The sequence below is a fragment of the Stegodyphus dumicola genome, chromosome 1, assembly GCF_044657685.1.
Source record: "Stegodyphus dumicola isolate Sdum_Otavi_A_Nest chromosome 1, ASM4465768v1".
NCBI classification, from domain to species: Eukaryota; Metazoa; Arthropoda; class Arachnida; order Araneae; family Eresidae; genus Stegodyphus; species Stegodyphus dumicola.
The window spans coordinates 94,836,844-94,862,251 of NC_140768.1; the positions used below are offsets into that span (position 1 = coordinate 94,836,844).

Here is a 25,408-nt window from a genome sequence, read left to right on the forward strand (position 1 = left end):
TTTAGTAAGAAATTATAAGCCGAATAAAATAAAAACATCTGCCCTGAAGATAAGGATAGTGCTGACAGATCAACTTCCAGTTCATTGCATGCCACATTCAATTGATTATTTTTAAAATTCTTAAGTCTGTTTCCAAACAGTCGAGCCACCTAAGTTTAAGTCTCCCTCTTTTTCGGGTGCCGAATGGTCTGACCGAGAAGACCTTTTTAGTTACTCGATTTTCATCCATTTTGCACAGGTGTCTTGCCTATTTAATTTTCTGAATCCTTATATATTTTACTATATCTATTTATTTAAAGGATTTATAGAGTTCAGAGTTAGTTCTTCTTCTCCAGATATTGTTACATTTTATGCCACCAAAAATACTTCTCAAAATTTTTCTTTCAAAGACAGAAATGATACTTTTAGCTTTTTCTGTCATAATTTCTGTTTCAGGTCTCAGCAGAGTATGTAAGAATGGGTCTGATTAAATTTTGTAAATTAAAATCTTCGTTTTTCTGCTAGTGAAGTTAGACTTCAAGTATTTTTTTGAGACTGAAAAAACATCAGTTAGCATCTGTGATTTTAAATATATTTATTAAAATAAATTTTCCAGAATTTGAATTGTGTTTCTTTCGGAAGAATACTTTGTGACCCAGACTACGATGCATTTGAAAACTGCATATATTAAAAGAGAAAATACAGTAAAGCACAGTTTACACGCCTTTCAATATTCCATTCAGAAAAGATATATAAATAAGAGAGATGTATAACCAACATTTTAACTTAGGATGACTTGCATGCACAGCTTTAAACAGTTTTATCACTGTGCCCATTGCTTTACACAATTTTATCATCCTACATTTAATTTCTTAAAATGTTATTCATATTTTAGTCAAATATTTTATTTTTGAAATCACAAGAATGAAATATTGTAAGATTAAAAAAGTTTTAAATATTAAAATAAATGCTAAATTTTATGAAAAAAAATTATTTTTTCTTCTTAATGGCTTGTTCTTATTCTTCATGCATTCTGCAAGTATATTAAAAAGCATCCAACTTTTCGAAACATCTTGCAGGGTTCGTACATATTTCTGCACAAAGAAATTAAGGACTTTCAAGGATCATTAATAAAAAAAAAATTAAGGACCTATTATAAGGTATTTCTCCTGCCTTCGTAGTGTAGTGGTCTGCATGCTGGGTGCACATTCCAGAGGTCCGTAGTTTGATTCCCGGCGAGAGCGTTGCTCATTTTTTATCACTCCTGCCTTAAAAATATCTTAATCTTTCTGCACTATGAGCAAATGGGAACTGAATAAATTCAATTAAAAATATTATCTATGCCTGAATTTCACTTTTGTAATACCATCCTAAAAATAAATAGACCTGTAAGTATCCATTATTATTAAACATAATTAACATTATTATTAATAAGTTTGAGAATAAAATTAACTTTATGAAATTTACCAAGTATCATTAAATAATTTACATTTATAATAATTCGACACATTTGAAAGAAGAATAGTGACATTTTATTTACGTTTTACTAACAGTTAGCTTTATGTTGATTTTTTTGTCTCATTTTGTCATGCTCACTCCAGAGGTTTAGTAGTAAGCAGATTCTATGTCAAGTATCATAGGTTAAAATGAGAAGTAAAATCATAATCAACATGATTCATAACAAAAGACTGGCTGTTATCCCCGTTGCCTAGAGAGAGAGACCCGCTGATCAGAACAAACCTGAAAGGCCTGATGTAAGCAAAGTTGGCAAGTTCTGAAAGTTAGCTGGGCTCTGTCTAATGCAGTTAGTGTCGTAGCTTTGTGTAGAGTTCCAGGAGTTGTGACTCAGTTAATATACTTTAAGGTTCTAATAAGCCACTAAAGCACCAGAGGTGATAAGTTGTTTTTCATTATTTTAAGTCTCACTAGATGCGAATAATACGTTTTACATGAATTTTTACATTTTTATATTTTATCTTGTGACTATGGTAAGGGTTAATGAAAGAAAGTAACTCGCTTTAACATGCAGAGATAATTTTTAAGGGTGTAAGCAGTTAATTATAAGTAATTAAATTACCGTAATTTCTGGAAGAAACGCCGCGGCGTTTACGTGTTTAAAACTTAAATTTTCCGCGGGTGCGGCGTTTAGGTGCACTAAAAATAAAATATTTCCTATGATGGTCATTGTACATAGTTTGGATGGCCTTGTCATTGTGCATAGACTGGTGCTGTTCCCACACAAAAGACCATTCAGTTGCTTTTTGCGAGCGTTATTTTGTTTACTTGAATGGACCTACATGCCTTATTCACCCTAAACGAGATCTCAGAACAATAACATTCTTCCCCCTTTCAAATCAACATTCTCATCAATTCGAATAGTCTCTCTCCTCTACCATTCGATGAATCTTCCAGGACCCATCCCTCTCCCCACCCCTGCCTTTTCTGCAATTTTTTTTCAAAGGCGGACACGACTCCACCTGCCTCGCAATAACGAACTCTCCCTTCAGCATGAATGGATTTTTCTTGGCATTCTGCCAGATACAGATCCCATCAGTTTCGGTACAAGTACTTGTTGGATAGTTTTTAAGTAAGAAGAGAGCGGAAGATTTTTGAAAATGTCCCTAAACGGCACAGAAGGTATACTGCTGGTTTTAAGCTTAATGTAATTTCACGTGTTGAACAAATTGGAAATCGAGCAGCAGCTCGAGAGTTTGAAGTGGACGACAGATGCATTCGACGTTGGAGAACTGAAAAAGAACTTCTTAAAAATATGCCACAACAGAAACGAGCCAAAAGAAGTGGTACTGTAAGGTAGCCAAATCTAGAGGACAACCTTGCAAACTGGATAAAGGAGCAACAAGGAAAGGGAATGGCAATTTCGACTGTAAAAATTCGCTTACAAGCAAAATTTATAGCAAAACGAATGAACATAAATGATTTCAAAGGAAATGTAGCAGATTTATGAAAAGAAAAAATATTTCTGTGCGTACTAGAACAACAGTCGGGCAACAATTACCAATGGACAGGCAGTATAAAAAGTCATCGTTTCTAAAATATGTGACAGCTATTATTGACAAAAAAAAAAACTTCTTCGGTCGCAGATAATAAATATGGATGAAACGCCCTTAGCTTTCGACTCTCCTGCAAACAGAACTGTTGATGAAACTGGTGCAAAAACTGTATCTATGTTTATGACGGGGCATGAAAGAACGTCATTTACATGTGTGTTAGCTTGTGCCACAAACGGTGACAAGCTAAAGCTGATGATCATTTTTAAACGAAAAACTATTCCAAAGGGAGATGGTATGTCATATATCAGGACTTAAATTGAGTTTTTGCATCTATACGGCCCACAACGATGTCACGCGCAATTTAATCTATTGCGGCATTTCTGTGTAATTTAAATTTTTTCCCCATTTTTCTCGAGTGCGGCGTTTACGCTGATGCGGCCTTTCTTCCGGAAATTATGGTAGGTGTTAGATAACCTTAATCATTATGGATTTACATGGCCACAATAAAATTTTATTTATTTATTTAACAATATTTGTTAAAAAAAGCCCTATTAAAATCACAATCTAATAAAATTTCACAGTTTAAAATACATTTAATTTATGGCATTGATCCTAAAACGATATTAGAAAATTACACATTAAACGGTACAAAACATTTTGTTTTGTAGCAACAACTCAACAAAATATGCCTGCGTCTTTTTAATTTGAAGCCTTCCCAGACATTTTGGTTAATTTATATTAATTTCCTTCTCTTTAAACATCTTTTCTAACAATTAGAAATTTGTTTCAATATGCAAAAGAACGTCCTCACTAGTTTCTGTGTCTTTTATCTCCTAACCTGTCAACCTCTCCACAATGTACCTATGAGGGTTTATTTGATCTGGTAAAAGTTAAATAGTCCAAAACCCCCAAGTAGATCTGAAGTAAATTATCGCTATGTCTGAAAGTAATTACAAAGTCAGGCAAAGGTTTAAATTTCTTATTTTAAAAGAACTTAGAACATAACAGCATGTTCTTATGCTAAAAAAATCAATTACAGCTTGTGATGCTGTAATTAAACAAGAAGAATCAAATTCAAACTAAAAATATCGACTAGTGGTCAAAGACGATACAATTTCATTTCATTTTAAGCTGGCTCAGTAACTCTATTACCATAACAAACACAAATGTAGGCAGCGGTAATGCAAACACAAATAATTACAAATTATCAGAGCTGGCAGGAACCAAGTGAAGATTAGAAACACGCTCTGGTCTTACACTCCAAAAACCTCACTTTAAAAACTGTGTAAGTGATTTGCACTCTGGTAAGAAAACAGAAATGGGAAATTATAGTAAAGGTTGAAATTGTAAACAACTGGGCAATTTACATAATAATAATTGTACATACCTTTGAAGAATAATTTTCTTTCTCTTTATGTATTCATTTTTTTTTTCATCCATGTTTCCTTTTCATTTTAGAATTTTTGGATTTAATTAAACATATCTGTTATTCTGAATAAACTAAATTCATTTTGAATGTACAGAAAAAGCTGCTAATTTTATTTCTTTAGTATTATGAACATTCAGAAGAAATATGAAATATATATATATAATAAGGTCAGGTTATAGAGCTGGTGTGGCATAATTTTTAGAATTTAATGACACATCGAGCAACAAAATCTAGAAATGGCAAAACTTTTAGAATTTAGAGCAGGCATTGGAAGCAGAATTTAGAAAGGCAGCAGAATTTAAGATCCACAGAGACTGCATCAGGTGAGAAAATGGCTAGTGCCAGCCCTGTGTATGATTCGTTAAGACATATTCGATGAATTTTTTAAATTGTCAGTTTTCAATTTCTTTATTAATAAAAAATTCCTTTCGAAAATGACTGTTCATATGATAAGATTAGAAGCATTTTTGATATTTTCCATGCTTGTGTATAACGAAATGTAGAGAAAATAAAGGGAAGACTAAACTGTTATGAAAAAGATTCTAGAAGTAAAACATTCAACTATAATATTTCCATTGTTCTTCCAGACATTCTCCAAAAGGTAAGAAATTACGTGTTAATACCATGGTGGCATTTTTCATTTTGTCACATTTTTCTGGAATCTTCTAGAATCATGAGTCTATAAATCTTGCCTTCATATCTTTTCAAGCTGCAATGTCTAAAATCCTAAAGAAAAATTACCCCTACCAATTCTATAACAGCATAAAGCCAGAAATATTTTGAAAAACAAATTGAAGGAAAAAAGTGCAAAATTAATTTTATAGAGAAAACCGGGGCTTAATTTCTAAAATTAGATGTGCCGCAGCCCTGTGGGTCACCATCAGGAAAGAGGAACAAAAATAAATTAATTAAAATGACTAATAAAATCATTAAAAAATTAAATATTATTAAAATAATTCAGTAATTAATGCTTAAAGTAAATAAATAGTTTAAGTTAAAATTTAACAAAATATGAAGAGATAAATTTAAATTTAATAAGCGATTTTTAATATAATTTTATTACTAAAAATAAAATTTTCGCAATCAAATTTCTACTGAAATTTTGCTCAGGTACATAAAAGAAGTGCCACAGTTTTCTTATTTTGGGCTCCGGTTAGAATTATGATTTATCCGCAAAACTAAGAAGTACCAAAGTAGGACTCCGGTGGGGTCGGGCACAATTTAAACTCTGGAGAAAACTTATGCATATTCTGAGATAATTACATGGGAAAAATTCTTACCATGAAAAATTTTTTTAAATATTTTTGATTAATTACATAGCTATTTTGCTTTTACTAAGAACTGCTTCGGTTTGGTTTATTTAATTATGGCAAAGCACAGTAGGACTATCTGCCTAAAGGAGGGGACATTCTAAGGGAAACTGGTTCGTATACACATTACACATGGGGAAAACAACAAAAACGCTTATGCAGCCAGCCCATTCGCGGGATTTGAACCTCAGACTGAACTACCAGTGTTCAGCGACTTTACTGCTCGGCCGCTGGTGGGCAAGAACTGCTTCGTATATGGTGCTTTATAGCGTTATACCTTGCTTATTTTCCACATTCAAAATATTGTATAATAAGTGGCCAAAATGGAATTTTACAATATTACAGTGAAAAATAAAAATTTTTTATTTTAATGTTATTTCTGATATGTAATTCTAAAATATAACCATTATTTAAATGAAATTTATCAATGTTACAATGTTTAAAAAAAATTGTTGAAAAATTCCCAGATCTCGGAATTAAAATTTTTCGATAGAAACTGATCTTAAAACTGCCAAAATGTTGATAAGTCGCCAAATTTAGAACCGTTTAACCCTTGAGCACATGCGCATCACTGCGCTTCGTTAATACACGCACGGGACAAATTTTATCCCTGTGTTTGTTTTTCGGAGTTCACCCCCCAATGCAAATGCATTTTCTTTGTTTTAAATGAATGTATAAATGACTAATAGCTTTGTGAATTTTGTTAAACCTTTTTTCCAGTTTTAATTTGAGATAATCTTACTTTAAGTTATACAAACATTTCCATACTGGTTACCTAAAGTAAGACATAAAAATCGAAATTTATGCAAAATTACTAACTTATATAAGATGCACATATGATTTCTTATATTAGAAAAATCAGTTTTCATATGTACATATTTTTTAAACATACGTGTTTATTATAAAGAGTGGTTTGATAAAGCACTAGAGGAATATGAAAAGGCAGCATTCTTAATAGCTTTTTTCCGTAAAACTCAATATAATGTCATACAATTATACATATCAAAGAATAGATTCTAAATAAGAGTATTAAAAAATATAAATAGCACATAGGTTTTCCATCCCATCCCCTCCTACTTGAGTTTAATTATTCAAATAATCTCGTTTTGAATAATTCTCACATAGTGTGACAACGTATTTTTACAAAACATTTCTTAGGGTGAAAATCTGCTGCATCTTCTATTCCTGCCAACCTTTTTACTCCAGTTTTGAGTTCTTTCGAGAGAGATAGAATTGCATCCCTTTTTAAGACATGTTCTTTTACAAGCTCTAAAGCTAAATCTTTGAGAAAAACTCTTCGGTTCATATTCACTTGGTCGTTATTTGATCGATGAATAATAAAAGCATTTATACCTGCAATGTTCATTAGTTCGAAAAATACCGTTAGAGGCCAGCAGTGGCATTTTCTTGAAACAGACTAAGTTCCACATAACTCATCAACAGTATAAACATCACCTTTTGCAGAGTTGCAAAAAGTTATCATTTCAAGCTTGAGCTGCTCTTTAGACAATGGATCGATTTGATTATCCTCATGCATGGATGATAGAATAGTAACCGATTTACGCTTTTTTGGAACATATGAAGTAAGAGTTAATTCTTTACCTCTAAACCCAAAATGTGAAAAGTACAGAAGCCTGTTTTATTTGGCACAAATTCTTCTGGAATTTTACGCTTATCTTTTCGAAGTGTCCCAAAACATGTCAATTTGTGCTTTTTAGCCAAAGGAATGCTCATGTACCAATTGTCCAAAGTTATATTTCTTTCAGTGCCACTTATGGGTGCAATAACTCCTTGTACAACATCCAATGCCACATTTGATTGTCCCCTGATTGGCCAGCAGGCTGCTGACCTGCATAAATTTCTAGGCTGTATACGTAAAATATATGAGAATCGCACAAAGCAAAAGTTTTTATTCCATATCTTGGGAGCTTACTTTTTATATATTATCTAAATTGACACTTTTCTCTAAAGGGTTCTAATTTTTCGTCTATAGTACAATATTCAGATAAGGAATATGTTTTCCACATGTTTTTGACAAATATTTTAAAAACTTTTCTAATAAATGCAAGTCTAGCCATCATCTTTCTCTCTGCTCGTAAATTTATGTAATCAAACCTAATACACCTCAACAGGAAGTGGAATCGGTTGATAAGACATTTTTATTTGAGAAACAGTTATTCCGCTTAAGTCAGCTGACCACAAATCTTTGCTTTGAGAAGTGCTGCTATCAGCACTCCAGCGTCATATAATAGGAAAAACGCCTTCAATTCAGCTATATTTGTCTCTTGTGCATCACGTTCTCTAGAGAATTTGTTTCTTATTGATGGAATGTAAATGTTTGTTGAATTCACCAAATCTTCCATTATTTCTTCATCCAAAATTTGCAATAAACACTCGGTTGGATTTTTCAAATTTCTAAAGCTTTTCTTGACACCTGGTAAATGTTGTCACTATATTGTGCGGCCGTGTCCGAACGTTTTTCGAGGGTAATTTTTTACTTCAACTTGTTCCATCTTTTCAAGCATAAAAATTATCTGATGTCAAAGAAGATATGCTCCCTAAATCATGTGAATTATCATATTATGGTCAGAATCAGTTTCGTGAGCACTTTCAGAAATATTACAGGGTTCGTACACATTTCCTTACATGAAAATTAAGGACTTTTAAGGACCATCAAAGAAAAAATTAAGGACCTAGCAGCAAACAAAAAAATCAATAGAATAAAACAATTATCCATACAACCGACTTCAGTGTTTGTAATTTCACTTTAAGAAACTAACAGAAGTGTGTATTATGCACTATTATTAAATTCAATTTAATACTTACCATAAAACAATTTTGAAAATTAAACTAACTCCCTACAAGTTATGAAGTAGATAACATTAAATTAGGAACATAATTTCTTGAAAAACATGTATAAGTGTATTTTACACTAATAACAGTCACTATTTTAGAGATTTACATGATTATTATTTAACTTATTTGATATTTATTTAAACACAGTCAACTACTATTATATTCACAATGCAAGAATATTTTGCAGATTAAAATAACTGATTTGTAAACATACAATTTATTTCCTTGGTTTTTTGAAAGATACTAGAATAATAAACTGTAGAATAAAAGATACAAAACATTTGTGCTTTTTTTAAACCTGAAATCTTTTCAGCTATTTTAACATCTAATTTATTTATGTCTATTTCCTTTTCTTTAACTATTTTTCTACGTTCATTTGCTTTGATAAACAAATCAATGTTCCTGCTGGTCTCAGCTTCATCTGCTAAAGCATCTACTTCTTCATTAATATCTTTAATGTCCCTTTGAAGAATTTTTTTCTTCTGCTTCATATATAATCAATTTCTTCCTCAATAATATTTCTTTTCTTTTTGAATTTTCAGATTTAGTTAAAGATTTTTTTGTTCTTCTAAATACTGAACTTCTAAATAACGAACTCCACTTCTTGCAGAAGCTGCTGCTGATCTCATTTCTTTATTAATTTCAATATTAAGAACACATCCAGAAAATTTTATGCAATCAAATACTGTGCGTTGAAAAATGTATGATGAGTCACTTAAATTTTCAATTTCAATTGCTTTATTTACAGAGAAGCCCCTTTCCACAGAGGCCTGTTCATGTAACAAGATAAGAATACTTTAATAGCGAAAATATACATTTTTTACTATATATATATATATAATTTATTTCCTCAACAATATTGATTAATTGATTATATTATCTCCTAAGTTTAATTAAAGTAGAATTATTTTATAAGAGTGAATCCATACTGGTAAGTTATATTTTGAAAGATGTATATATATATATACAGTACAAAGTCCGAGATCCGGACATCCAATATCTGGAATAATCTAAAATCCGGACCTCAAAGCCACCACCAACCAATTTTTTACGGCTTTTTTGAAGGGAAGGGGTATGCTTTACGCACGCGCATTAGATTTTTTTCCTCCTCATAAAAAAACATGCCGGAAATCCTGATTCTTAATCTCAGTTTGGCGCTAAATAAAATATCTCATTATTGAAGAAATAATTATTTTAGCATAAATTTGTGTGATTAGTAACTTGACTCCATAGCTGCGTATCTGCTTGGCATAATCTCAAACCGAAACATTTGTTAATTTTACACCAACTAATATTTTGTATCCTTGATGCCAAAATCGCGAATCATTATTTATTGTATTTTGCTTTCATCACCGCATGTTTATCAACGGATGACAACTTGAGTGATGAATCATGCAGTGACGCCAAATAACAGAGTATTATCCGATTACAGATTTAAGTTTAATGCGCTAAAATGTTGACAAGGGGAGATTTAGCAGAAATTTCTTTCCTTATGCTAAAAATGGATTTTGTTATTGATACTCATAGGACAAATGATTATATTTAATGCTATTTGAATTAAGAATAACTGATTTGTTATTCACATAAAGCCAGAACCAGCGCCAGAGCTCTCATGGCCGCACCAGGTGGCAGAATTTAGCGAAGTTAAACAGAAGTTTTTCATTGCGATGACAATGCCCAATCATCAATCAATTAATGGAGGGCGAAATCTGTAGTATGGTTCTAAATCCAGAAAATACAGCTACCGATAGTGAAGTAACAGAGAGTTACTGAACGAGAAAAAATTTTGATTGACAAGTTATTCGGAATTCTCAACACAGCAATTTCAGGACTTGAACAATGGAACTTAATAACTGAACAAGAAATTATATGTCTATAGTATTAGTCTAAAGTATTAGCAGAGAAAACAAATCAAACAACTCACATTGAAAGAAATGTTTAATAAAGTAAACATATAAATATTAAGCTCTTTTCTTTTGTAAACTTTGATACCCTTTAAATCATAAATGCTTCATTATTTCATAAATCACAATTTCATATTTTCAATTTTATAATTTCTACGTGCCATCTTAGTAGATTTAAAATGATCTAATATCCGGAAAAATCTCAAATCTGGGATCTTCGAAGTCCCGACGAGTCCAGACCTTGGACTTTGTACTGTATAAATATATATATATATAATACGGAATGTATATTTTCAGTTAAACTTCTACCCAATAACTTTAGTAATTCATGAAAGTTAATTTTTCGTGTAGTTAATTCAGGAAAATTAGTTTCAATTAGTTGTTTTCAGCTTTAAAAATATTAAAAAAATTTTAATTAGTTAGTTATTTTCAAATAATAATTGTATCGCCATTAGCAAAAATTATGCATTACTATCAACAACATAGGTTTAAACCAAATACTTAATTGTCTATTGAAGTTTCAAAACGTATTTCTGAACTACACTTTTTCTCGGCTAGTGTTACCGAATTTGCCCTTGGCGACCTAAAATCAAAATGGAGCCAACAGATTTCCCGCGAAATCGATAACAGACCCTCTGCAGAAATAAACTCATAATCCCAATATCCAATACATATAGTATGTGCAAAAGAGAATAAACTCCTTAGAAGGTGATAAAAAATTAATTTATGGCTTAATTGAAACAAACACAGAAATTAAGCTAAGCAAAACCGTGTAAAAACAAATTGAAATGATAAAACAAAACTTAATTTTCATGTGACTTTTCAGTGCTGACTCTCCCATTCTAGAAATTTCAATTTGTTTCAGACAAAGACGACATTTAAGTATTACCATCCATCAATATCCAGTCTTTGTAGTCAGCTTGATGAAGCCACAGTTTATTGAAAATGCACTTTCCAGGCATCTCGTTGGTATTAGCGTCGGAAGAGTTGTGGCCTTCCAGGTTGGAATTGCTCTGATTTTGGCAAATTTTTTCAGAATCCCCCCCTTTTTTTTTTCTCAAGCACCTTCATCATCACTTTCGTCTCTTAAAGAACTTCCGGCTTCACGCTTTCGTCACAATCTGCCTAAATTTATGGATAACACCTGTTTCGAAAGATTGGGTGAATAGCCAATCAGACACCGATACTTTCGTTCGGGTAGCTAATTTTTTTTTTTTTTTTTTATCGTTTGCAACGCAAATCCACCAACAGATTGGTTAAGAGCCGTGTAATTTTAATTCCATATTCATGAGAAATCGTAATTCACACTTAGAACGGCAATCATTAGAAATGATAAGAAATGTCAAATGAGCAAAATTAAGGACCGTTTATTCATTTTGGCCAAAATTAAGGACTTTTAAGGACCAAAAATCATTTTTGAAAAAATTAAGGACTTTTAAGGACTTTTAAGGACCGTACGAACCCTGTATTATCGCACTCAGAATTGGAATCTTCAATTTCATTATCAGTTTCAAAACTAGCGAGAAGAACCCGCAGTCATTACTGTTCTCACTCGTACGCACTCATCTCAATGAATGTCTCTCTAGAAGTGAAACGTTGGTACATGCACGGGGTAGCTACAATCCCATTGCACATTCTTTTCCCGAAAAAACACAAAATCCCAAGGATACGGGAAAAATTACTCTGCACGACCCCTTCCTAACCTTGATCTACACGTGGGTTGGATTTTACCCCAGCGCGTGTGGTGACGGGTTAATAAAAGAATTCACATACCCAAAAGCGAAAAGTCACTTAAGAGCTCTTCATTAGAAAAAATGAAATAATTTCGAAATGTTTATGTTTCACTTCTTGCTCAGAAACTCGAGTATCCCACCACTGATATAAAGAAATAGGAACAAATAATAAACCCTTGAATCCATTAAAAAGATCCATATTTGTCAGCAAATTACCAAAAATACTCCTCCAAAATGTTAATTCATACTTAAAATAGCAGTCGTAAAAACAGACAAAAATTTCAGATGACTAAAATTAAGAACCTTCTGCCCATTTTGGCTGAAATTAAGAACTTTTAAGGACTAAAAAATGATTCAAAAAATCTTAAGGAATTTTAGGGACTCTTAAGGACCATACAAACCCTGATCTTGACATTCATTTTAAATAAAGTTATCGTCTTCCATTTCACAAGGGCCCACAAACGGCCGAGCGGTAAAGTTGCAGAACAAACACTGGTAGTTTGCTCCGGGGTTTGAATCCTGCCAAACAGATTGGTTGCATGGGCGTTTTCATGGTTTTTCTCATGTGTAACATGTATGCCAGCTGGTTTCCCTTAGAAAGTTCTTCACGAAGACATCCTTCCTTTTAGGCAAATAGCCCTGCTTTGCCATAATTTAATAATCCAGTTTAATCCATTTTATCAGTATTTGGTCAGAGACTTTATCGTCTTTAGAGGCTAAGCATTTTGAAGGCATGAGATGAAAGGAAAGACAGGTTTCATCAAGAGGAATAATGTTTTTAGATAATACCCATATATGTTTTAAAGACATTGCAATTTTTTGGAAGCAGTAGTCTTGAAAAATGAGCAAAGCCCACGCCGGGAATCGAACCATGGACCTCTTGAATACGCGCCAAGCTTCCAGACCACTACACCAAAAAGGCCCACTAAGAAGGCGGAAGAAATACCTTATATACATACTCCCCCCCACCCTTTAAAGGGCGACTGGGGATTAGGGGACCCAGTCACCAAATCCTGGTGATGAAGAATCATCATTCACCACCTTTTAGTTCAGGTGCCACTGTAGAGACATTAGGTGTTTTTTTTCGGGGGGAGAGCATAGGAAATGAAAAATGAACAATGCCCTCGCCAGAAATCTAACCACATACCTCTTGAATACGTACCGAGCGTGTAAACCACTACACCACAAAGTCGCGCTAAGAAGGCGGGAGTAACACCTTATAACATCAGTGGATAAATTCTTGAATCTTCAAATAATTTGACTGAGAAATCATGGGATGTTCCATTTATGATACGATATGATGTTCTAATTTAAATTTATACAACCATATACAATCAAAAGTCGTTAATCCGGACTCGTCGGGACTTCAGCGACTCCGGATTATAGATCATCAGTTTAAATCTGGTAAGATGGCATGCAGAAAATGAGACCGTAATTTATAAAATAAAAAACAATTATGATCTAAAGGGTATCAAAATTTACAAAAAGAAAAAGCTTAATATTTATTTGTTTACTTTATTAAACATTTCTTTCAATGTAAGTTGCTTCGTTTCATGTGATAATACTTTCTCTTTAATTCTATTAAACAGACATAATTTCTTGTTTAGTTACAAAATTCCGCTGTTCAAGTCCTATAATTGCTGTGTTGAGAATACCGACTAATTTGTCAATCGAAATGTTTTCGTTTTCAATAACCTCTGGGTCACTTTCTTCACTATCGGAAGCGAATTATAATGTGGAGGAACTTGATTTAAATCATATCAAAGACAGAGTTCATCGAGATGAAATAATACACTTAGTAAGGAATTATAAGCCAAATAAAATAAAAACATCTGCTCTGAAGATAAGGATAGTGCTGACAGATCAACTTTCAATCCGCCTGTGTGAAATTGATAAACAGATTTCGAATTTCAAAACATACTTTCGCTTTGTAGATACAAATTACATATTAGTAAATATATATCGGAAATTCTATTTGACATAATCGAAAGTTCAAGCTTACTTTTATGAAATTGCTCTAACAGTCTGCAAAAATAATAAGCCGGATCCAATTCGTAGATTAAGGAACAACGCAATCTGCAACATTAACTGAATTAGATAATTTTAGCTCACCTCCGTTACACATTACATGTGCATGCGCACAAACATATTCGGAGCCGTAAAGGTCTTATGCGCACTCGTAAACGTCTGCGCAGAAACGCTAGCTTTGAGGTCCGGATTATAGATCATTCCGGATTATGGGTGTCCGAATTAACGACTTTTGACTGTAATCGAAAACCAGTCACTCTTCAAGTTAATCTGCAATGATATGGTTTTTGTTTTTTCCGTTAGTACTAGTTCAATTGCTGCTATTTACTGGTGTGCACGTCCAAGTGTTTTGTCTTTGAACACCCAACTTTCTTGAAGTAGATTCCCCTTTAAATTTTTACTCTTTCTGACCCCCTAATTTCCTTCTTTACTTCTACATTTGTTTTCAGTGCTGACAAAAGAAAATTAGGATTTTTCGATTGCTACACTTCCATAAATTTTGTATTCTTATCAATTTTTTTAAAATATTAGTTGCATCAAATGTGTTTCAGCTAAAGACAGCTTTTCATTTTCTAAACATTTTTAACTATAAATAAAGTTTAAAGCAAAGTCCAAAGGATAAATATTTGAATTAAAAGATTTTTGTTAAATGAGAAAGAAATAAACCACACCAGTAGCGCTTATGCTGTACCACCGAGTAACCCAATTCTTATATCGGATGCAAAAAATCTTAATCATATTATTTAGAGTTTTTAAGCCTAATAATTTTTATTTTAAAGAACATGTTTTTTTACATAATCTACAACACAACACAAAATTACTACTTAAAACATTCTTTCTGAGAGGATTAATGTAAAAATTTATATATATATTTTTAAAGCTGGGACATGACCCAAACTGCCAATGTCCTGTTTGATTAAAAAAACATTGTGAAAATTATTATCAAACAGACTTTCTAAGTTTTACACAATTCAATTTAAATGAAGTTAAAGCAAAGTAGCAGACGATAAAACGAAGGTAAAAATTTACTGTTACAAATACTTTTTTTAAAAAAGGAAGAAAGAAATTTAAGAAAAAGTAAAAAATTGAATAATATAATCTGCAATTAAAAAAAATAGCTTTTCATATAGTACTAATAAATATTTATTAGGCATCACTGAGGGAAAAAATTTCCTATAATTAACCGTAAAAATTTATTTGAAATTAAGGTTAGTATGAAAATTGAAGGTTAAAAAAAATCTATGGCAAATCACTGTAACAAAATCCATAAATACATTTGGCGTTATTATCACTAAAAAAAAAAAGATGCCAAATTTCAGAACGTGAAAATATATAAATTCTTGTATATCTTAGAAAATTTTGAATAAAAAATTCTAATTTCTGCAGGCATAATTTTGCAGGCTTAGAAATACACCAACTTTAAGATGATGGTAAAAATTTTATAGGTTATAATTCAAATTGTTTTTTCAAAAAATTTATAAAAATTATTTTAAACTACAAATTTAAAAAATAAATCATAAAAGATGGGGTGAAATTTATTTGGAATGAACTTAAATTTTGAAATGCGAAAGGAAGAATCAAAAACATTTCATAAAAAAGAGATAATAAATATATACCAAATTCAATTAACATTGAGGAGCTAAAATTTAGAGATCTAATGTTTTAAAAACTACTCATGCAATTTTTACTAAACTTCGCAGTTTTGCATAATTTGAGTCGAGGAACCGAAATATGTAAAAAGATTTATATGTTATCTCAGAAAAAGTCCAATTTTGTATCAAAATACCTATGTTAGAATAGTGCTACACATAAATCTAATACAGTACAAAGTCCAAAATCCAGATGTCCATTCTCCAGAATGATCTAAATTCCGGACCTCAAAGACCCAAACTTTCTTTTTTGTATGCTTTATGCATGCACATTTGATTTTTTCTTCCATAATAAAACGTGTGGAGATTTTCATTTAAAAATTCAAATTCTTAATTTCACTTAAGCACTAAATAAAATACCTCGCTATAAAAAATCAATCATGTAAGCAAAAATCTGTAAGATTAATAATTTGGCTTTGTAGCTGAGTATCCACTTGGCACACATCTCAAACAGAAAAATTCACCTATTTTATATCCCTGACACTGACCTGACGAGTCATTATTTATTATATTTTGCTTTCATCACCGCATGTTTATCAATAAATGACTGCTTCAGTAATAACTCATACTGTGATGTCTAAACTTTTTTTATATTAGTAATTAAATAACAAGAGTATGGCAACCTTTTATGTTAACATTATGCTTGGCAATGATTACAGATTTTTAAGTGCTCTAATAAATATTAAAGAAGAAAAATTGAACAAAAATTTCTTTTCATGTGCTAAAATTAGATTTTGTTAATGAAACTCCAAAAAATTACATTTACTGCTATTTTAATTAAGAATAACTGATATGTTATTCACCATAAACCCAAAAGCAGGAGCAGAATATATATTGGCACCGGACGGCAGAATTTAGGGAAGACAGAATTTTTGGAATTTCGAGATGCACCGAACAGCAAAATTAAGGGATGAGAAGTTTTTATGATTTAGGAAAATCACTGGGATCCAAAGTTTAATGAAAATTTAGAAATTAGGAAAGCACTTTGTAGCAGAATTTAGGACCCATAGAGACTGCACCAGGCGGGATCGAGCACTGCCCTCGATAAAGCCTTAAGTATATGTGGGAGTTTATTTATTCAGGACTCGGATTAGTTTTAAGCATGAGCAAGAAATAAACGTAGGTATAGTAAATAACTAAACTAATACATTTCAGACTTAATTCAGTACGCAATAGCAGCAAGACAAAATTTAGTGAAACAACTTGGCTTCCATGGCCAATCTTGTGATACACAGCCAATAATGTATAACGGACGCTATTAAACTAGGCTAAAATTATCTTTACTGATTAAAAGCATTTCAATTAAGGTAGCAGACTGCGCTGCTCCCTGAGCTTCTAATTTGATCTAGCTTATTATTTTTTGCAGACTGTTATTATTACGGCAATTTTATAAAAACTACGCTTGAACTTTCGATTATGTCGAAAAGAGTGACTGTTATTATTACGGCAATTTTATAAAAACCAAGCTTGAACTTTCGATTATGTTGAAAAGAATTTCCAATTTTGGAGTTGCCCAAGGATATACAAAGCGAAACCATGTTTCGATGTCCATTAAACAAAAATACACATGATTTGCAACAAAAAATGGATAAAGGCTTTTATCCCTCTCAAAATTATGGGAGGAGTATGGAATTGGAAAGTCCACTGTCTATGACACAAGAAAAAAGAAAAAGAAACTTTTTGAATTTTTTATAGAAGCACCTTAAACAACTTACATTGAAAGAAATGGTTAATAAAGTAAACAAATATTAAGTGTTTTTTTTTTTTTTGTGAATTTTGATACCTTTTAGATAATAATTGTTCTTTATTTCATAAATTATGATTTCATATTTTAATTGCATAATTTCTACATGCCATCTTACCAGATTTAAATTGATGGTCTATTATGCGGGAAAATCCTAAATCCAGAATCGTCGAAGTCCCAACCACTCCGGATTTCGGATTTTGTACTGTACATATACCACGTCGCGCTTTCGGGACATGAAGAATGCAATTTGAATTTCGTCAATCGGCCCAGTAGAACGAGAGATATAATTATCCCCCCCCTTTTTTTTTTCTTTCTTTCTTTCTTCCCCCCCACAGTGTACATATATACGTGCTACATGCATACATGAACACATCCATCCATAATATTTCTGAATCCGGTCCCGATAACAGAAGAGTATCAATTTTGAATATTTTCACATACTCAATGAATTTAATATATTTTGATGATAAGTCTGATTGAATATCCATAGACGAACGACTATAAGCCTTAAAAATATATTTTTAGGAGTTAAATATAATGAAATTGTTACTACAATGGCACAAACATCCACAGTACCTCCATTCTTATCTTGACTAATAACTAGGATATGTAACTTCACAGAGCACATATTTATTTTGTCTATTTAAATTTCGTTTAAAAAATGTAGATTTTCGTTCTGATAATTGAGGACTAAATTATTTGTGTGAAATTAAATGAATTGATCAGCTTCACCATGTGTTCTTAAAGGTTATAACTTTGAGCCTGAACAATAATTTTACTTACATATGATCTGCTAGGATTTGTGAAATAAATAAAAAATCTTTACAAATCCTTCAAATTATAAATAACTTGAAATTTCTATACTTCTTAGCTGATGTATATCTGTTTAATGCGTACAATATTTAGACTGAAGTTCCAAAATATTAAAATTTTTATTGGCATTTGACGATTTTTTCTTTTTTTAATATTCTTAAATTTCTGAATCAGCAGGATCAGGATGTAAAATCATCACTACAATAGTTAAATCTAAGTATTGTAATAACTATTTCAGTAAATCAAAGTATATAACATATAAACTATATTGTAAATATATGAATGCTGAAATTTAACAAAAATTAAATTTATTACAACTTACTTTACCACGGTGAGTACGGATACCTTTCCACAGAGGTTTTAAGACACTGTCAAAAGATTCAATACCATATGGAGTTGCTGCTTCAGCTAACGCAGCTAAAGCAAGAGCAGTAATAGTTCTGACTTTCTGCTGCTCATCGACAAGACCTATTAAAAATTTATATATAATATAGGTAAGTGAATTTTACATAAAAGAACACATAGTAGAAGAAATCATGATTATATCATACTTATCATTAAATAGATAAAAACTGACAATAAAGCAAATTATAAACAGGGTTCGTAGCCACATTTTAGGTAAGAAAATAAGCACCTATAAGGCCTTTTCAAGCTCATTTTAAGAAAAAAAGCACCTGTCTAATTATATTATACACAATTGCATAACCTTAAAATATAAACCTTGACCAACAGAACGACGTGCACCAAAGATTAGGTTAATGCAGAGAAAGAGGCAAAAAAATATTTTTGGGAGTTTGATTCACAATCTGACGTTCCATATAAGAAAGAAAAGTTGTTTATTTAGTTTCGGCTTTGGAAGGGCGGGGCGAATGTGAGTTCGTTAAAAATAGGCATAAAAACAAATAATAATAATAATAATAATAAATAAGTGCTTTAGAGAAAAAGTAAGCACCTATAAGGGCTTTTATATTTTATTTTCAAATATAAGGACTTATAAGCACTTGTAAGGATCGCTAGGACATCTGAAACAAAATTAAACACATATATGAAACAAATCCAAAGGAATAAATTTTTTCTACCATCTACATACAACTATATTAATAGGCATTAAAATCAGTATTTATTCAGTTTACTGTGATTTCTTTACTAGGAAATAGTTTGACTCAAAGTTCATCCATAAATTAAATATATTAGAACAAATTCATACGGCAACAATCACAAAATATTTTTTGTAAATCTTATATAAATTCAAATCCTATTACTTTGGAACTTTATAACTGCATATTCTACTACTAAGGGTTACTTATTTTTATTTTTAATAATTTTGATTCTCTAAGAAACAAAAAGTAACCAGATTATGGATTCCAGATGTTTGTACACTGCTCAAAAAAAAAATGGGACAGTCCTATATCTCCCGATCTACTGGGCCGATTGACAAAATTCAAACTGCGTTCTTCATGTCTCAAAAGCGCGACTTAGGATATATATTAGATTTATATATAGCACTATTCTAACATAGGTATTTTGACACAAAATCGGACTTTTTCTGAAATAACATACCAATTTTTTTACATATTTCGATTATACGACTCAAATTACGCCTAAATATGAAATTTTGTAAAATTTGGAGCAAAATTTACGGAGAAATTCACAAATTTATGTTGGCACTATTTTGTCAGTTTGCGCAAAGAATAGTTCACTTGGCGATCTTCTTGATATATGGCAACCTAGTTTCCTTTCCCGTGAGAGGAAAAAAAAGTCACCATCGTTCCTTTTTTCCAAATAATATTCTTTATATTGTATTTTTAATTATAACTTATTATTTTAAGTAATTTTTTCTTTTTCGAATTTCATTTTAATTGTTTAAGTTGAATGGTTTTTTTTTTTTTTTGAATAACTGTTTTAAAAATTTCTATTTACCTATTGGAACTGCGTAAATAAAGGTGCAGCGTTTATTTTTTTTCAAATAGTTTTCTTTATATATATTTTTTGTCATAGTTATTATTTTAGGTAATTTTTAAATTCTTATACTTTTATTTTAATTGTTTGTGTTGCATTGTCTCTTCAGATAATTGTTTGAAAATTTTCTATCTATTCCTTCCAACTGAGCATTTTAAATAAATTTTCCAGAATTTGATTTTATTTATTTGAATTGCGTTTCTTTCGGAGGAATACTTTGTAACTCAGATTACGATGTGTTTGAAAACTGCATATATTAAAAGAGCAAATACAGTAAAGCATAGTTAACACGCCTTTCAATGTTCTGTTCAGAAAAGATATATATAAATAAGAGAGATGTATAACTGACATTTTAACTTAGGATGACTTGCATACATTGCTTTAAACAGTTTTATCATTGTGCCCATTGCTTTACACAATTTTATCCTACATTTGGTTTCTTAAATGTTATTCATATTTTAGTCAAATATTTTATTTTTGAAATTGTAAGAATCAAATATTATAAGATTAAAAAGTTTTAAAATTTAAAAAAAATACAAATACTAAATTTTACCCAAAAATTTATTTTTTCTTCTCTTTTTCTTCAGGCATTCTACTTTATTCTTGCTCTTTTTCTTTAGGCATTCCGCAAGTATATTAAAAAACATCCAACTTTTCGAAATATCTTGATATTTCTGACAATCATTTTAAATTAAAGTTATCGCCTTCCATTTCATAAAGGCCCACAAACGGCCGAGCGGTAAAGTCGCTGAACACTGGTAGTTCACTCCGGGGTTCGAATCCCGGTAAATGGACTGGTTGCATAGGTGTTTTCGTGGATTTTCTCATGTGTACCGTGTATGGCAGCTGGTTTTCCTTTGAAAGTTCTTCACAAAGGCATCCTTCCTTTTAGGCAGATAACCCTGCTTTGACGTAACTTAATAATCCAATTCAATCCATTTCATCAATATCTGGTCAGAGCCTTTATCAGTCTTTAGAGTCTAAACATTTTGAAGGTATGAGATGAAAGAAAAGACTGGTTTCATCAAGAGGTTTTGGTTTATTTAATTATGACAAAGCACACTAGAGCTATCTGCCTAAGGGGAGGGATGCCTTTGTGGAGGACTTTCTAAGGAAAACTGGCTCGCATATACGTTACACATGGGGAAAACCACGAAAACGCCCATGCAGCCATCCTGTTCGTGGAATTTGAACGTTGGACCGAACTACCAGAGTTCAGCGACTTTACCGATCGGCCGCTATTTCATCAGGAGGGGAAAAAAACGCCTTTAGGTGACATTCACATACAATACTGGATAAACTCCTGAATCTTCAAATAATTCGACTGAGAAAATCATGGGATTCTCCATTTATGGTACGATATGATGTTCTATAACGTAATTTAAATTTATGCAACCATATAGTCTAAAACCAGTCGCTCTTCACTTTAATCTGCAATGATATCATTTTTGTCTTTTCTGATAACACAAGCTCTATTGATGGTATTTGCTGGTGTACACGCCCAAGTGTTTTCTCTTTGAACGCCTAAATTCTTTGAAGTAACCTGAAAGTATATTCAAAAGCGTCCAACTTTTTGAAACATCTTGGTATGTCTAAGAGCCAAATTTTCCCTGAAAATTTTTGCTTTTCTCCCTAATTTTCTTCTTTCCTTCTACAGTTATTTTAAGTGCTCACACAAGAAAATTAAGATTTTTCGATTGCTAGATTTTCATAAATTTTGCATTCTTGTCAATTTTTTAAAATATCAATTGCATCAACTGTGTTTCAGCTGAAGACAGCTTTTCATTTTCTAGACATTTTAACTATAAACAAAGTATAGAGCAAAGTCCAAAGGATAAATATTTTAATTAAAAGATTTCCAGATTTAAAATAAAAGTCCAGCAGTGTTTATTCTTCACCACCGAGTGACCCGATTCTTATATCGGCTGAAACAATCTAAATCATATTAAAGATCATGTTTTTTTATACAATCTATAACGCGAGGGAAAAATTAGCTTCTTAAAACATCTTTTCTAAGAAGATAAATATAAAAGATTATATATATATATATATATTTTTAAAGCTGGGACTTGAACCAAACTGTCAAACTTTTAAAGTTTAATTTACATGGTGGTTATAATTAAAGTTCCAATTTGAAATGGTCATAAAAGGAAAACTACCGGACCAAATGTTATCAAACTTGGGAATCGTGTAAAGGAGGTTATGAGAATTTATTTTCCGCAGGAAAAAAAAAGTTCAAAATCTCACCACCAGGGGGAAAATGGCGCTGTATACAATATTGTTAAATGAAATAAGACACGAAAACATCTGTTTAAATTGCGTTTAATATTTTCCGAAACGTGTTACAAAGCAGGTTCAATGTAGCGTCCAGCATTTTCCGAAAGTTAGTTAAATCCTGTTGCTGCATTCTCGACAGCAGCTCTTAGCATATCAGGAGGAATGTTACGGACATGTCAGTGTATCACATTTTTCATTTCTGCCAAATTGTTTAGATTATCACCATAAATAGTGCTTTTGAGAAAACCCCATAGCTAAAATCACAGAGGTTGAGGTCTGGTGGGAAGAGGGTAAGTGTTGGCCTATAAGACTTTCATTCGTGAAATGTTGCCTAAGTAATTGTGCGACACACGTGAGGTGAGGCCCAGCCCTGCATAAAAATTGTATTATCTAAAATGCCACGTTACTGCAGTTCATGTATCACGAAACATTTTAACATTGACTCTAAGTGAGCTGCAATCACAGTGGTCCAGCTGCCGACTGCTCTTCAAAGAAAAATGGTTCAGTTATAATACTAGCTGTCATTCAACACTAAACGGTGTGGAATGACTGCTATGCAATCGAATGCAGTAGGAGAATGCAATGGAGCTAGATAGATAACATGAGAGATTTCTTTGGCCCAAATCGATTAAAAGCGTTTTCAATCAGTATCTTCATGTTTTAGTGCCGAATTCAGACTTCAAAAATTATTAATTAGCGATCTGTAAGAAAACGATTTCCAGATTGTATGCACTTGTGCGAGTGATTTCCGATCTCACATTTTCTAATCGCTAATTCGTGATTTTCACGGACGAATTTCTCACTTACACGGATGGCACACTCAACTTTTATTGAATTTAACGCCTTTAAATGGTAATTTGCCTACTTCAAAGTTTCTTAAGGGTATACAACATATTAAACCCGTGTAACAAAAGGTTAAGTTAGATTCCGACCCATATTTCGTTTAACAATATTGCATACAGCGCCATTTTCCCCTGGTGATGAGGTTTCCAACTTTCTTTTTTTCGCGGAAAATAAATTCCCATGACATTCTTTACACGGTTACAAAGTTTGATAACATTTGATCCAGTAGTTTTCCTTTTATGACCGTTTCAAAGTGAAATTTTAATTATAACCACCCTGTATATTATGAAATTTTAATTTGAAGCTATGCATTATATGTATACCATGCGTAAGATTTTCGCTTTTATGGAAAAAATAAAGAATCGAAGCAAATATACTTAGGATATTAGACCAAAACTGAAAAAATTTCCCCTCCCTCCGAAAATAAAATATTGAAACTTCGACCATGAATTTATTGAATTATTGAAATATTCAATTTGACTTATCTTCTAAGTCCTAGTTCCGACAACAATTCCGTCAAAAATTCCGAATTAATGAAGCTGAAGTAAAAGGTTTAGTATATATTCACTGTATGTTAATAAAGTAATCAGAGTGTAATAAAAACAGATTATAGAATTTACACTGATGCAACTTTTTGTCTGACTGCACAACATGTAATGGAAGAGAAGGCTTGTAGAGATCTGTTTTTGACATGCCTCTAAAAGTAGATGTCATACTCATTTTGTCTCTTCAATGTCAAAAAACATTCCTTTGAGAGGCAACTTTAGTTTTTGGGAAAGAAAAAAAATCACAAGAAGACAAATTTGAAGAACATGCAGGACGATTGAGTACACATACTTATTTTCGGAACACAGGCGGTTCTCCGACTGATTATTGAATAATGAAAAGATGCATTGTTATGCAATACAAACACAGCCATTTACAAATCAACTACTCGGGCAATTGCAGAATCGTTTTGATCCTAAGCTTGTAAGACAAAAAACGTAATATCACTGGATTTAAACACTTCTTTAATCTTCCAAGAACGTTCCTTCTTTAGCTCATATTCCAAGAATATTAAGTGAATACAATTATTGCAAAAGAAATTGAATATTAATTTGCACTACGGCTTGGTAGTTTACTAAGAAGTTAACAAAACTTAAATTCTGCTTTTTGTGTCTAAGAATACAACAATATTTTAAATGTTTACAAATAAAATATTAAATTGGAGATTTATTTGGAGCCTCATCAGTTGCCTAGCATTTGAAGATTGTTAAATACTAATTGTTTGTTGCGAAGTCTAACCCAGGCTGCATAGTTGGTTTTCGTAGTTTTCTAGGTTCTCTTTACAAAGGTTCTCTATGAAAGCATCTTAATCAAATAGCTCCCATGTTCTTTCTATGTTCAAATAACCAACTAACCTAGTTTAAGCGCGATTTCCAAGGGAAGTTACTAGCAAAACCCTCGCTCCCTATTTTAACTTCGCTAATTTTTCATGCTCAATCAGATAGCCTGGCTCAGTAAAAGTAGGCGGCCAGTGCAACTCTGATTAAAAATCTAGTTATAACCACGTGCAGTGCTGATAAGGACCACGTGTTTCTGTGACTCCTTCTCCTTTATTTTCTTCTTTCTAGGTATTTCTTTCTCCTGATGAGGAGGGACCTTTAGCTGCCCTCGAAATCGATTGTTTTATTATACCTACGCTAAATAAAAGGTTGTTTTTACGATTTTGAAAACCCGAATACTCATTAAAAATCATGTAGCTTGCCAATCAGGAGTAACATGAAAGATACGGCGCCAATAATTGAATTGCTGTTACGGTACGCTGTTTCTAAACTTAGATGGTCATTCCTTAATTAAATAGCCCACCAGAGGCCGAGCGGTAAACAGG

The 25,408-nt window shown here is 31.9% G+C and overlaps 1 protein-coding gene across 2 annotated transcripts in view; it reads right to left on the bottom strand.

Annotated features, from left to right (window-relative positions):
• The window catches only part of Sf3b1 (splicing factor 3b subunit 1), a 124,659-nt gene that overhangs the window by 43,202 nt on the left and 56,049 nt on the right, over positions 1 to 25,408 (bottom strand). For both annotated transcript variants that reach the window (XM_085817857.1, XM_085817861.1), the window contains one exon: positions 18,782 to 18,927. In XM_085817857.1, the coding sequence (XP_085673983.1) occupies positions 18,782 to 18,927 (146 nt within the window). The remainder of the gene's footprint in view (positions 1 to 18,781; positions 18,928 to 25,408) is intronic.